This window comes from Prionailurus bengalensis, chromosome B2, assembly GCF_016509475.1.
Source record: "Prionailurus bengalensis isolate Pbe53 chromosome B2, Fcat_Pben_1.1_paternal_pri, whole genome shotgun sequence".
NCBI classification, from domain to species: domain Eukaryota; kingdom Metazoa; phylum Chordata; class Mammalia; order Carnivora; family Felidae; genus Prionailurus; species Prionailurus bengalensis.
Genome location: NC_057349.1, coordinates 31512798 through 31528561, shown reverse-complemented (window position 1 = coordinate 31528561; position 15764 = coordinate 31512798). Strand labels below are relative to the sequence as shown.

Sequence of the window (15764 nt, the reverse complement as noted above, 5' to 3'; positions counted from 1 at the left end):
AGAAACTTACAGAGAGACTGGGATTCTCTACGCCAGAGATCAGTCTAGAGCCTTTGAGCTCAGCTCTGTGGTTCTCTGATGGCCTGTTCTCTCCTTCCAGAGGTTCTTTTCTTGGAGTTTGTAGTAATGGTTCATCTAGGCCCCTTCCACCTCCCAAACAGAAACCTCCTTTTGACTCCCCTGTGGGTCAAGCCTCCTCAGTGCATGAGGGCCCAATGCATTCTTCCACCTTTCACCTAGGCTTCATACTTCTTTACCCAGCAACAGCTGCATTAACTCAGAGAATGTCTCTGATTGGCTGAATACAGCAGGGAGTCTTCCCCCTCCTTGAATCTGTTTTCTTCCTCTTTACCCCCGCCTCCTTCCTTTAAGTCCTACCACAGCCCCACACCAAAACTTACTTGGTTAAACATCAGGGCAATGGTCCTCAGTGGGGGGCTAGTCCTAGGACTCCACACCTTGATGAGCCTCCTGAGCCCCCACGAAGCTGGGGCCATCAAGGGTGAGTGCTGAGGGGGATCGGGTGAGGAGAGAAGATCTAGGGTTACACGAGAGACAGTATAGAGCCTGCATTGTTCTTCTCTGGTTTATGGGCAACTTCCTTTACCAAGAGATCTCCGGTCTCTTTGCCTCTGTCATGTCCACTGTGGATCTAAAATACAGGTGCAGCTCAGTCCAGCTATGCCAGCTGCATGTTCAGACTTTGTCAGGTTCAAGTGCATGACCAATTCCTTCCTTCTTTCTGAGATCCAAACCTCCATCCTATGTCACCTAGTACCGTGATTTCTGTGCCACTTCCTGGCTTGGAGTGTGCCCATTCGAGTCCAGTTTTACTGCAGTATTTATCACCATGTGGATAGTTAACTGTTTTTCTGTCTTAATCCTGCTCTAGACATGAGCTCCTTGTGTGTGTGTGTGAGGGATCCACAGCTGGTTTAGCTGTATTTCCTTGGGGCCTGGCATTGTGCTGGGTACATAGTAGTGCCTCAATGACTGTTGAACATATAATTTCATAGAATTCGAAAGGCCCCTTACCCATTAAAATCTAACCTGAATTTTCAGAAAACTGAGCTTCAGTTTTGGAAACAGACGCGTTTGATCATAATCCATTGAGGTGGAAGAGTTAGGGCATGATCTTGACTTGAACTTTGGACTCCTTTTCCAGTGCTCTCTGCGATACCTCAGGCTGCCTTTTGCTATCTGTTTGGTCCCTGTCACAAATCTTAATTCTTACTTCTGCCAGCCATCACCTTCTGTCCTCACGCCCACCTATACTGCAGCTCTGTGCCCAAGGCTCCACTTAGACACATCCTAATCATTTTCCCTCACCCCGCCCTCCCCCACCACTCATGTCACACACAGGACCCGATAGCACAACTAAGGCAAATGATCACAGCTACCATTTAACTCTGGGAATCCCAAGCATGATTTTAGGCGGCCTCTCTTCTTCCCAACCTGGTATGCCAGACGCACTTGTGTCTCTCTTCCTGCCAGTGTGTTGGGCATGTGCCTGTTTCCCTCTGTTAACCCCCAGCAACCCTCCCACTGTCCAAGGACCGTCTTAACAGCTCAACTCTGTCCCCACAGAGAACCCAGGATGGGGCACATGTTTTACGTGAGATTGATAGATTTTCTTTTCTGTCTCTGACCCTGAACTTACCCAATACAGCTGATCACATGGGCTCCTATGGACCAGCTTTCTACCAATCCTATGGTGCCTCGGGTCAGTTTGCCTATGAATTTGATGGGGAACAGCTGTTCTCTGTGGAGCTGAAGAAGAGGGAGGCTGTGTGGCGTTTGCCTGAGTTTGGCAACTTCGCCTACTTTGACCCACAGAATGGGCTGGCCAGCATCGCGGTGATCAAAGCCCATCTGGATGTCTTGGTGGAACGCTCCAACCGCACCAGAGCCACCAACGGTACCGGCCTTTCCTCTCCTCACTCCCTCTGCCCCACCCCCTGTCGGCACAGGAGGCCCAGAGAAGCTTCTTCCCACCTCGTAGGCCTCCATCTACTTTGGCACACCTCTCTCTCAGCCCGTGTCTCTCCAGGAGGCTCTAGATCTAGATCCCTTCAGTGCCCTCTTCTTTCTTGAAGACTGACCCTCCCGCCTGGACTCCCCCTCAGGAACCTGTCAGATACAGGAGCCCCTGGTGTCCCCACTGCCCTCCTCAGCCTCTTCTCCCTCTGCCTCCCTCCCACCCCTGCAGTTATGTCCCAGAGAATCCCCTGACTGCAAATCCCAAATAGGAGGAAGTGTCCCTGAATCCCAGTCCTAGTCAGGCCCAGCTGCAGGGATGAGCCTTTGGGATTCAGGGCCTCATTCCTCCTAGTGCCTCCGAGGGTGACTGTATTCCCCAAGTTTCGAGTGGAGCTGGGCCAGCCCAACGTCCTCATCTGCATGGTGGACAACATCTTCCCCCCTGTGATCAATATCACCTGGCTGCGCAATGGTCAAATAATCACCGAGGGGGTGGCCCAGACCAGCTTCTATTCCCAGCCTGACCATCTGTTCCGCAAGTTCTACTACCTGACCTTCGTGCCTTCAGCAGATGACATGTATGACTGCAAGGTGGAGCACTGGGGCCTGGACGAGCCGCTCTTCAGGCACTGGGGTATGGAACCCCCTCCCCAGCTCACTCTTCACAGACCCATGTTTCCTTTACTCTAGAATCCTTTCACTGCACCCCCTGACCCTTCCTCTCTCTCCCCCAGAGCCCCAGATGCCTATCCCGCTGCCAGACACCACTGAGACTCTGGTCTGTGCCCTTGGCCTAGCCCTCGGCCTGGTGGGCTTTCTTGTGGGCACCATTCTCATCATCAGAGGCACATGCTTGTCCAGTGCCCCCAGGTACAGAGGCCCCGGGAGTCTGGGGGCAGGGGAATGGGTGACTCTGAACAGGATGGGGTGGAGGATCATTCTCTGGGGAGCAAGAAGTTCAGAGAAGGGTGGCATAGACAAGTAGTGGGCAGGGAATAGAAGAGTACAGGTGAGTGAGGGGGTGAGGTGGGTCTGGGGGAGGTGGGCAATCAGACAGGACCCCAGCATTGTGAGCTCGAACAACCTTGGTCATATGGTTTTCACCACTTTAGGTAACGAACCTTCTGAGAAAAACAGATTGTAGGAGACAGACAACTGATGGGTTCATCGCAAGTTTCTGACAGGCTTTGTGTACTCAGTGCCTCCGTCTGCTAAGTATATCGCCACTGTGCTGACTTTGGATGGGATCAGCCTCTGTCCTATAGGTCTCCTCTCTTGGATCTGGTACTCACTGCAGGACTTGTGGGGCAGCAACTAGTGCCCCTTCTCACCCCAACACACACACACACACACACACACACACACACACACACACACATTTTGCTCTACTCAAAGCTCTGGCTAGCAGCAGTAAATTTTTTAATTGTGTTTGGACTATATGCTTTCTACCAGGTCTTGGCCAATTCTCTCAGGGTGTGAAGGATACTAGGACCTAGAAGAGGGGATTCCAGGTGATGACCATTTAGCACGACCATTTCATACTTGGGATTGGCAGCCATCCTCAGGCCAGTCCAGCTATATCTTGTTCCATTTGACTCATCCATTTGGGGCCTGTCGTGTGTTACTTGTGAATGGGCCATTTCACGAGGACTTCATGCAATTTACCTTCTGAATTCAGATTTGCCCTCAAAGGAGTTGCCAGGAGAGGAAAGGTTCATGAGAATTCTACTCTTGTCTGGATTTACTCCATAATGAAGAGGCCTTTGGTGTCCAGGCATAATCTACAGTGTCATCTCCTTTTTCCAAATCCCCTAGAATCCCAGGCGGCTTGGATAACATGGTTACTTCCTTAACCTGGGGTCAATCATATTAGTAGAAGACCTGGCCACATATTTAGAGAAAGTTCAAGTGGCTCTCTCTTAGTGGTTTTCAAACTGGAATGTATGTAAGAATCAGTTGGGGGCCTTTTAAATACGTGCAGGCCTCACCCAGATCTACTGAATTAGCATCTTAGAGGTAGAGAGAGTGGTAACAGTCTGTAATTTTTAACAAGTTCCAGATGATGCTGATGCAGCCATCCTAGACTTAGACTGTGGTCTGGTACGTGAGACCCACTGACATAGCCTGATGCTATTGGAAGAGGGGATCCTTGAGGTCTGAGGTTGTCCAGGAAGCCTTTCTGGAGAACCTAAGTCTTTTAGGGCCTAAAAGTTGAGGCAGATACAAGTAAGTAGGGCAAGATGGGGATTGGCATTGTGAGCATTAGTCCTGGAGAAGAAAGAAACCAAGAGATCATATGGACTTTCCAAGAGACAATAAATTGAAAGAAATCGATGGCCAGAAGAAGACCCTATTGGAAGTGGGGGAGGATTGTCCTAGTCAAGACTTTTGTTTTCCAGTAGTAGAATCCCTCTTAAAATGATCACAGACATAAGGAGAGGATGTTTACAATAAAGATACAGGAGTGGTACCTGAACCAAGGGTGGATTTTAGCCAAGCCTAAGGGAACAGAACTCAGACTGAAAAGCCAGTAGAATCTAGAACAATCTCTCTTGCTCTCTCTCTGGGCCATATGGTCTGTGTTATCCCTCTAATGTTAGCCATATTAGCCATATTCTTCTCTCTCTGTGGACTACCCTTTTCAGCTAATATGTTCACCTGCAGTTCCTGAGTTTGTACATCACCTCAGCTCTACCCATCCACCACTATCTCCCAGTAACAATTTTAAATTATTAAAAAAACAAACGGATGTCCACATTTGAGGCAGTTGCCCATCCCAGTCCGAAGTACTGTAACCAGAGGCACAAGATCCACAGTACAAACATGGCTGCCGAGCACCCACCTCTGAGGAGAGGGGTTGGATCATTCTCAGAGAAAGAAGAATGGGTTGGTTCTCAGAAGACATCTCAACATAAGTTTGTCCCCAACATGCCCTGATCTCTGCTGATCTTTTGCTTTTCAAAAGTTAACTTGATCATCCTCAGAAAGATGCTTCTCTGATCTCTGCCCTAGTGTTTAAAAGTTTCATTTTGGGACACCTGTGTGGCTCAGTTGGTTAGGCGTCCCACTCTGCATTTCAGCTCAGGTCATGATCTGACAGTTCATGGGATGGAGCCCCATGTCAGGCTCTTTGCTAACAGCCCAGAGCCTGCTTGGGATTCTCTCTTTCCCTCTCTCTCTGCCTCTCCCCTGCGGATGCTCTCTGTCTCTCTAAATAAATAAATAAATAAATAAATAAATAAATAAAGTGTTTTCTTTTGACCAGAAGTGTGCTTTTTTCACTATGCATATATTACACAGAAGTCATTGGAACTTTTAGGAACAATTCCAAATCGTTCAGATTTATGTATCTGCCTTCATAATCATATTTTTTCCTTCTAGTTTCAAAGTAAACAGTCTCTCACTAAAAACATTGTCCTCCTATATTCTTGAATGATCCCTTTCTGTGTCTTTTAGAATAGATAGTAGGCATATCCTCTTCTGTATTTTCATACTCTCCTTTTTTTCAGGGTTGCCTCTACAGACGATGAACACATCATGTTTCTCATCTGTTGAGGGCATCAAATCGCCTCTTTGTCCTATACCCCAGCCTCCCCACTCCTCCAAGTTACCCTCAGCCCCTTTCTCTGGAAGAGTATTCTGTGTGGGCTGCCTCCAGATTCCCTCTACTCATCCTCCCTCTCTCTCTCTTTCTATCCTCCCCCCCACCCCGAGCTTGTATCATATAGTGCACATACATTGTATTTTCTAATCCCCAGTAATCTGATCTGGTAAACACTAATATCATTCCATTTTTAAATAAAAGGAAACTGAGAATTGAACAAATTCACTAACTTGTTCAAAGTAGCACAACTGTAAGTGTCACAGCAGGGAACAGAATTCAAGTCTGTTTGAGCCCAGAGCCCATGCCCTTCATGTTTTATCAGGCTCACTGCAGATAAATGATGCACTGCATGGACCAGGAGGTGGCAGGGCAGATATAGACACACTCAGAATTTTCACAAGACTAAGAGCTGAATGCAGTTATTCATTTTGACTTCCTAATGTTAGGAATGTCTGTATAGTGTTGCAAAGGGAGCTTGAGAAGATACTCATAGCTCTAATTTATGTTTAATGAAACAGACCCATTGTAGTCAAGAAAATCGCTTGACTACATTACATATCAGTCCGTCCAATCAGATACTGAGTGAGCACCTCTTGTGTTGCTCTAGCTGTGGGATTGGGGGGCAGGAGTGAAAAAGCCAGACATAGTCTCTACTGCCAAAAGCTTATACTTAGTGAAGGAAACGTACAAACCACCAGCAAAAAAAGATATTTAATGAGAAATATGAGGCCTGAAAGTTGTGTTGAGTTCTATGAAGAAAATTAAGCAGAATAAAGGATCTGATAAAGAGTGGCTGAAGAAGAGGGCTGGAATCCTGCTTCAGGAGGTGACACCAGAACTGAGATGTTATTTACGAAGACCGACAGGCGGAGATCTGAGGAATGAGTGTTTCTGTAAGAAAGAAGCAGTGTGGTCCTAAGGGCAGAACAAACTCTTGGGCTCACAAGATGAGAGTTAAGCAATGCTACTTTACCTAGAACTTTGCTTCTTCTCTTCCACATGACTGCAGTTTTGTTCCTTATAACTAAATGCATTATTCATTTGCTTACTATTCTATTCTATTCTTTTTTTTTTTTTACCTTTTGACCCCCTTCACTCATTTCTCCCCCACTCACCCCTACCTCCGGCAACCACTAATCTATTCTCTGTATTTATGAATTTGTTGGTTTTTTTTTTCAGATTCCACACAGAAGTGAAATCATACAGCGTTTGTCTTTGTCTGACTTATTTCACTTTACATAATGCCCCAGAGATCCATCCATGTCGTCACAAATGGCAAGATTTCAACCTTTTTAATGGTTAAATAGTACTTCATTGCATATATCTATATCTATATATCTCACAATTTATTTTTCCATTCATATATCACTATATATATATATATATATATATATATATATATATATATATATATCTCACAATTCACTTTTCCATTCATCCATCGGTGAACACTTAGGTCATTTCTATATCTTGGCTATTGTAAGCAATGCTGCAATGAACCTGGGGTGCACATATCTTTTTGAATTAATGTTTTCATTTCCTTCAGATAATACTGAATAATTTTAATTTTTAACAAAGTTATGTCACATATAGTTTGAACTGTCAAATAAGATTTCCCCCAAATGTCCTGTCTCCAGCCCCCTCTCCTACAATGTCCTCACCCCCAGCAGCGATAACTTTCAACTGTTTTGAACTGATTCTATTGGTATTAACTCTTGTCTCTAAATAACATGTTTGTGTTGCTCTGTCTTGATTTTTCAGCTTTAGGCTTCATCTCTTTTACTTCCCACTGTGGAAGATGAGGATTTTCGTCTTCATACCACACACATGCCCTCTTCCCGTGTCCTCATCTTTAATACAGTTATATTGTTACTTTGGCTATGTCGGTGTTCAGTCTTTATGTTATTGTGACCATGTAAAAGTTACTCACAGCCAAACCATAGAGTAAATCACGCTCTTCCTTTCCTAGACAATTTTTTGTTTTCCTGGGAGCGAATAATCGTCCTGTTTTCTCTTTGCTTGGTTTTATTTGTACTTATTATTAGTGTGTCACAAATTTCCTTACAATACAATCAGTCTATTTTATTGTCAGACAAAACTCTCCCACGACCTTCTGTCTGCTCCATTGCTAACCAGCTGTTCTCAATGACACAGCTGTCATCCTGGGATCACCCTTCACCAACCTTGTCAGGATTTACCTGTCCTCTGTGTTGGGCCTTCTGTTTCTTAAATCCAGTAATTACCCTTTTGTGGTCTAATGCTTTATTTTAGAGAGGCACACTCTCTTTTAGCTTCCTGAGAAAGAGTACATACGAAGCAAATTTTTATGCTTTTCATGTCAGAAAATATATTTATTCTACTCAAACACTTGAATGATAGCAGTTGTGTGTAAAATTCAAGATTCAAAATCATTTCTTCAGAAATTTTAGGTCACTTCTCCGTAGTCTTTGAGCTTCTAACATTATTGTTGAGAAGCCAAAAGATATTCATAATCCTGGAATTTGTATGTGATGATGTGTTGTTTTTTCTCTCTAGAAGCTTCTCAGATATTTTCTTTTCTCTTCCTTCAGCTTTAAATTCCATGGATGCTCTATTACCCACAGGGTGAAGAAGATCCTTCTTAAACTGTCCCTGATGTACATTTTTAACCTTATTCCTAATAGCTCCCCTGAAAACAGTCAGTGTGAAGTCACACAGAATTCTCAAGATATGTTTACACCTCCCTGCCTTTGCACATACTAATCTCTGTGCGAGACCTGTCTTCCTCTGCCAATCAATCAACATTTTACCTGTCCTTCCCCAGGCCCCAATTAAATGCAGTTTCTGTGAAGCCTTTCCAATCCCAGGCCACAGTATTTTGCCCATTCTCTCACTAGGACCTACGACATTCTCCCACGAGTCAGAGCTAGCTGTGTTGTGTGTCTTCCTTTGCTGCTTCACTACAACAAGGTAAGTCGATATCTCATATTTCCAACACCTGTCCTATTATCTGGAACATACGAGGCATTAAAACATTTGTGGACTCCTACTAAATTCCATTTTATTTGTGCAGATTGAGCCTTATCCCACTGTTCTGCAGCTGGTGTTAATAACAGTGGCTACCCATTAAAGAAAATAATGTGCCAGGCCTTTATATAAATGCTTTTTCATACATAGTGAGTTTGAATTGTGGTCCACAAAATCTAGAAAGTCATGCAGAAAATGCAAGTAGTAAATTAAAAAAAAATTTAATGTTTATTTATTTTTGTGAGAGAGAGAGGGAGAGCATGAGTGGGGGTGGGGCAGAGTGAGAGGCAGACACAGAATCTGAAGCAGGCTCCAGGCTCTGAGCTGTCAGCACAGAGCCCAAGGAGGGGCTGGAACTCACAAACTGTGAGATCATGACCTGAGCCAGAGTCAGACGCTTAACCTACTGAGCTACCCAGATGCCCTGCAAGTAGTAAATTTTTTTTAGAAAAGTCTTAAATTGTACTCAAAACCAAGCCTCTCCCTCATTAAATAGTTGGTAAATTCAGCCTCAGATATTATTGGGGCTTCCCTCTTTCATGGTTGTTCTAAGGCATTGACACCACACTGGAACATTAGATAAGCCCCTTCTGTCTTCTTGCATATGTCCAGACTGGCTCTCTCTAGGATGCCTGGGTCTTAGCCTACATGGTCTTTCACAGTGGCAGCTTTGCTGTTTTGCATCAGGCGGGGGATAGAGAAATTTTTGGTGAGGAATGAGCCCCAGTGCATGGGAGCAGGACTGGATAAATGCACCACGTGGGACACCTTTCCTTTTCCCCAGAGGCCTCCCCACCTGCTTTGGGTGCTGCAAGGGAATGGGGCTCTCTTAGGACCCACAGATAATTGTGCTTTCCACACTTTGGGAGAATCTCCTCTCTCTGGCTTGCCTTACTGCCTCTCAAAGGCATTATTCTCTCCCTAGAATAATGTCTGGGATACCTGGGGTAATATCAAGCATGCTTCAGGCTTAAAGTATTCAAAGCTGGAAGTTAGGAAGAGTCTTGATGATGACACCTGCCATGGCTCTATGTCACAAAATTGAGTACAGAGAAAAGAAAAGAAAAGAAAAGAAAAGCAATATTTTGCCACCATGCATTATTTCATTTCTCTCTTACAGTCAACTTGAAAGCTTAGAATAATTATACCCATTTTACTGAGGGGGAAACAGGGGTTGAAATTATACAGCTTGGCCCAAGGTCAGACATTTAGAAGGTGGCTGGGGAGGTCTATATGATGCTGGAGCCCAAATTCTTTCTATCGCACCATCACTACTCAGGAGCTAATGGAAGCTAGCCTGTAATTAAACTTTTTCTGCTGTTAATAACACTATTAGTTTTATTGTGATTATTGTCTTTCATTTATTGGACACTGCCAATGTGCCATGCACTAGTCTGAACATCTTACATTTGTCAAATCCATTAGTCTGCACACTTATCATGAAGTACACCTAGCATTTCTTAAATTGTTCCATGAAACAAGTATTGCAAAGAATGCTAATAACTGAACCAAAAATGAATAAATACAAGTAATATTTTTTCTAAAATATACTTAATTTTTTTTATTTTTAAATTTTATTATTTATTTATGTATTTATGTATTTATTTTTAAAATTTACATCCAAATTAGTTAGCATATAGTGAAACAATTATTTCAGAAGTAGATTCCTTAATGCCCCTTACCCATTTAGTACATCCCTCGTCCCACAACCTCTCCAGCAACGCTCAGTGTGTGTCCATATTTACGAGTCTCTTCTGTTTTGTCCCCCTCCTTGTTTTTATATTATTTTTGTTTCCCTTCCCTTATGTTCATCTGTTTTGTCTCTTAAAGTCCTCATATGAGTGAAGTCATATGATTTTTGTCTTTCTCTGACTGACTGATTTCACTTAGCATAATCCCCTCCAGTTCCATCCACATAGTTGCAAATGGCAAGATATCATTCTTTTTGATTGCCGAGTAATACTCCACTGTATATATACACCACATCTTCTTTATCCATTCATCCATTGCTGGACATTTGGGCTCTTTCCATACTTTGGCTATTGTTGATAGTGCTGTTACCAAAATGGGGGTGCATGTGCCCCTTCGAAACAGCATATCTGTATCCTTTGGATAAATGCCTAGTAGTGCAATTGCTGGGTTGTAGGGTAGTTCTATTTTTAGTTTTTTGAGGAACCTCCATACTGTTTTCCAGAGTGGCTGCACCAGCTTGCATTGCCACCAACAATGCAAAAGAGATCCTCTTTCTCCGTATCCTTGCCAACATCTGTTGTTGCCTGAGTTGCTAACGTTAGCCATTCTGACAGGTGTAAGGTGGTATCTCATTGTGGTTTTGATTTCTATTTCCCTGATGATGAGTGATGTTGAACATTTTTTCATGTGTCGGTTGGCCATCTGGATGTCTTCTTTGGAGAGTGTCTATTCATGTCTTTTGCCCATTTCTTCACTGCAATATTTGATTTTGGGTGTTGAGTTTGATAAGTTCTTTATAGATTTTGGATACCAACCCTTATATGTTATGTCATTTGCAAATATCTTCTCCAATTCTGTCAGTTGCCTTTTAGTTTTATTGATTGTTTTCTTCGCTGTGCAGAAGATTTTTTTTTCAGAAGCTTTTTATTTTGATGAGGTCTCAGTAGTTCATTTTTGCTTTTGTTTCCCTTGCCTCTGGAGACGTGTTGAGTAAGAAGTTGCTGCAGGCAAGATCAAAGAGGTTTTTGCCTGCTTTCTCCTCAAGGATTTTGATGGCTTCCTGTCTTACATTGAGGTCTTTCATCCATTTTGAGTTAATTTTTGTGTATGGTGTAAGAAAGTGGTCCAGATTCATTCTTCTGCATGTCGCTGTCCAGTTTTCCCAGCACCACTTGCTGAAGAGACTGTCTTTATTCCATTGGATATTCTTTCCTGCTTTGTCAAAGATTAGTTGCCATACGTTTGTGGGTCCATTTCTGGGTTCTCTATTCTGTTCCATTGATCTGAGTGTCTGTTCTTGTGCCAGTACCATACTGTCTTGATGATTACAGTTATGTAGCTTGAAGTCTGGGATTGTGATGCCTCCTGCTTTGTTTTTTTTTTTTTTTTTTTTTTTTTTCAAGATTGCTTTGGCTATTCAGGGTCTTTTCTGGTTCCATACAAATTTTAGGATGATTTATTTGTTCTAGCTCTGTGAAGAATGATGGTGTTACTTTGATAGGGATTGCATTGAATATGTAGATTGCTTTGGGCAGTATCGACATTTTAACAATATTTGTTCTTCCTATCCAGGAGCATGGAATCTTTTTCCATTTTTTGTGTCTTCTTCAATTTCTTTCATAAGCTTTCTATAGTTTTCAGTGTATAGATTTTTCAACTCTTTGGTTAGATTTATTCCTAGGTATTTTATGGGGCTTTTTGTGCAACTGTAAATGGGATCGATTCCTTGATTTCTCTTTCTGTCGGTTCATTGTTGGTGTATAGGAATGCAACCTATTTCTGTGCATTGATTTTATAACCTGCAACTTTGCTGAATTCATGAATCAATTCTAGCAGTTTTTTTGGTGGAATTTTTTGGGTTTTCCATATAGACTATCATGTCATCTGTGAAGAGTGAAAGTTTTACCTCCTCCTGGCCGATTTGGATGCCTTTTATTTCTTTGTGTGGTCTGATTGCAGAGGCTAAGACTTCCAATACTATGTTGAATAACAGTGGTGAGAGTGGACCTGACCTTAGGGGGAAAGCTGTCAGTTTTTCCCCATTGAGGATGATATTAGCGTTGGGTCGTCCATATATGGCTTTTATGATCTCGAGGTATGCTCCTTCTGTCTCCACTTTCTTGAGGGTTTTTATCAAGAAAGGATGTTGCATTTTGTCAAATGCTTTCTCTGAATCTATTGAGAGGATCATATGGTTCTTGTCCTTTCTTTTATTGATGTGATGAATCACGTTAATTGTTTTGCAGATATTGAACCAGCCCTGCATCCCATGTATAAATCCTGCTTGGTCGTGGTGAATAATTTTTTAAATGTATTGTTGGATCCAGTTGGCTAATATCTTGTTGAGGATTTTTGCATCCATGTTCATCAGGGAAATTGGTCTATAGTTCTCCTTTTTAGTGTGGTCTCTGTCTGGTTTTGGAATCAAGGTAATGCTGGCTTCATAGAAAGAGTTTGGATGCTTTCCTTCCATTTCTATTTTTTGGAACAGTTTCAAGAGAATAGGTGTTAACTCTTCCTTAAATGTTTGGTAGAATTCTCCTGGCAAGGCATCTGGCCCTGGACTCTTGTTTTTTGGCAGATTTTTGATTACTAATTCGATTTCCTTACAGGTTATGGGGCTGTTCAAATTTTCTATTTCTTCCTGTTTCAGTTTTGGTAGTGTACATAAAATATACTTAAAAAAATTTTTAATGTTTATTTATTTTTGAGAGAGAGACAGAATGTGGGTGGGGGAGGGGCAGTGAGAGAGGGAGACACAGAATCTGAAGCAGACTCCAGGCTCTGAGCTGTCAGCACAGAGCTGGATGTGGGGCTCGAACTCCTGAACTCTAAGATCGTGATCTGAGCCGAAGTCGGATGTTTAACCAATAAGCCACCAGGAGCCCTGAAAACATGCTTTAATATGTGTAAGGAAATGTCAAACATGCAGTCTTTATTATATAGTCATCTGCCTTTTAAGACTGTCATGTCATTTTTTGTAATAGCAAAAGATTGGCAACATGTCTAGTAAGGGTTGAAAAGCAATGGTACTTCCATGCAATGGGGTAACATAAAGCTGTTAGAAGAATGAGGAAGATCTCTTTGAGCTGATATGGAGGGATCTCTAGGATTTTGTGGAGAATGCAAGATATGAAGGCATTATATATAGCATGTGCTGCCTTTGGGGTAAGAAAGAAGAGAGGTATGTATTTGAAAAAAGCTATACTGGAAGGATAAGCTAAAAATTGATGAAAATGGGATTGGGAGAGGAGAATAGAATTGAGGGAATGAGTCTGAGAAAATAAGGATAAAAATGAATATTGACTTTTGAAATATATAAATACTTTACACTTTTTATAAAAATTGAACAAAACCCCCCTAAAATTTAAAACAAACAGAAACATACTACACAAAGAAAAGAGTTTAATTAATATTAGAAGACAGTACTATATATTCTTAGTGGAACATATCCTAAGGACAAAAAGAATTACCAAAACCTTGAATGTCATTCAGTAGTTTTATCGTTAATAGTAAGATTATATTATTATTTTGAAACTATGTTATGTATATTATAGGACGAAACAAATCAGTAATTACTGTTGTCATGTAATTGAGAACCAAGATTTGTTTTTTTAGGAACCAAGATTTTTAATGTATCTGAATTAAATTTAATTAATTATGAATGAATTAACTTAATGTAAAAAAGCATCTGAATTAAATCACTAATGTTGCATTTTAGTTAGAAATGCCAATTTTAATTAATGATTTGTAAGTATATGTATCTCTTAGTTCCAGTGAATGAAAGAGACTGAATGCAACGATACCTCAGTAGTAATGAGCATCCCAAGTGCACAGATTGTGTTTTCTAAATACCCAACGAAATGAAATGGAGCTTCTTAGAGAAGTGATTGATTTCAGGTCTGGGTTAGGGAAAATACAAAGCAAACTTGTTTCAGAAAACAAGTAAGTGTTCAAAGACTAATAGGGGCTTGTCAAAAGGAAAGAGCAGCCAGCTTGAAGGGGCTCCCATTGGCCAAATATGGGACAATTTAAGTATCAAAAAATGATGATAATCAAACATGTAAAATATTTAAAAACCCACAAGGCCCTTATAATAATCAGATAAAGCTAAAATAAACAAACAACAAAACGTTTCTGTTATCACTGGATGTGATATTCTAATTCCGAACTTGGAAAATTGGTACTTGAAAACAAGAATATTCCCTGATTTTCAGAAGAAATTATGGTTCCCTTGATGAGAAAAGTTGTCCCTTTTGTGTGACTGCCAGACAATAAGTGTAGAGGAAATAGAATTCAAAAATTAATGTTTTACAACTCTAATATGATCATTGATTCAGGGAAGGCATCACTGATGTTAAAATCATTAGGGGAACAGATGATGGAGAACTAATGAGTCACATCATGATGAATGAAGTATCATGCCCATAGGTTGTTTGCTATTGACAAAAGGGAGAAAATACCTTTACAGAGGAGAGAGATCTGGCTATCACCATTTCAACTCAGTGATCAAACTTGGCTCCGTCAACAATGGGATAACAAGACAGTAATCATATATACCTCCTGAGGAGGTATGTGGCATCACCTATGAAGAAATATTGCCAAAAATCTTTAATCTGAATATAACCAAGCCTTTAGTTCAAAGTTCTAGTTTATAGAAGATACATTGGATTAGAGGAATAAGTCAAATGAAACCATGAAGAAACAATCATACAAACTCAGGCTGTGGAATATTCTACAAGACAACTGGTCTGGTCTCTTTAAAAAGACAATGTGGAAAAAAGATGGGGTTTGGGGAGTATCAGGAGAGAACCAAGAGACATTACAGTCAGATTTATGGGTGATTCTTGACAACATCTTTAGGGAAAAACAGATATAAAGACATTCTAGAGACAAATGGGGAAATTTGAATATAGACATGGTAATCAATGATATTAGAAAATTATTTTCAGTTTTGTTCACTATGATTGTAGTACTGTGGTTACATAGCAAAACCTCTTTATGCTAAAGCATTTAGAGACGAAATGCCATGAGGTTTTTATATTGAAATGGATTCAGATCCCCACCCCACACCGCACACATAATTAAAACAGATATGGTAAAATCTTGATGGGTGTTGAATCTAGGTTCAAGTATTCTTTGTGTTTTTCCCAGCTTTTCTGTATGTTTAGAATTTTCATAATAAGACGTGTATGTGTGTGTGCGTGTGCGTGTTTGTGATGCTATGCTGTATTTGAAAGCAGTGAAAAATTAAATGAGACGTACCGGATTCCTGAACTCATGAGTTAATAATGTATGTCACCTACTGAATAATTACTGCTCTGGAATAGATATTTTATAAATTTAAGTATGAACAATTTTAATATTTTGTTCTATGATTTTAACTAAAATGAAATAAACATGGTGTAATGCCTTTAATTTTCTGTTCATTACATGGTTATTTAAATACCTACATAAAAAAAATACCTACATAAAATTTGAT

The 15764-nt window shown here is 41.2% G+C and overlaps 1 protein-coding gene across 1 annotated transcript; it reads left to right on the top strand.

Annotated features, from left to right (window-relative positions):
- Positions 1–364: 364 nt before the first annotated feature.
- On the top strand, positions 365–5015 carry LOC122489383 (HLA class II histocompatibility antigen, DO alpha chain). Its single transcript, XM_043591114.1, has 5 exons — positions 365–502; positions 1670–1918; positions 2333–2614; positions 2715–2850; positions 3093–5015. Exons 1-5 carry the CDS (start codon positions 421–423, stop codon positions 3094–3096), a joined length of 753 nt encoding a protein of 250 aa, XP_043447049.1. The 5' UTR covers positions 365–420; the 3' UTR covers positions 3097–5015.
- Positions 5016–15764: the final 10749 nt, after the last annotated feature.

Bases quoted from the DNA above. Each gene is read 5' to 3' on its own strand.
- LOC122489383 (XM_043591114.1), top strand. From the start codon at position 421: ATGGTCCTCAGTGGGGGGCTAGTCCTAGGACTCCACACCTTGATGAGC. The intron at 503-1,669 runs GTGAGTGCTGAG...TACCCAATACAG, and splicing joins CGAAGCTGGGGCCATCAAGG to CTGATCACATGGGCTCCTAT. The intron at 2,615-2,714 runs GTATGGAACCCC...TCTCTCCCCCAG, and splicing joins GCCGCTCTTCAGGCACTGGG to AGCCCCAGATGCCTATCCCG.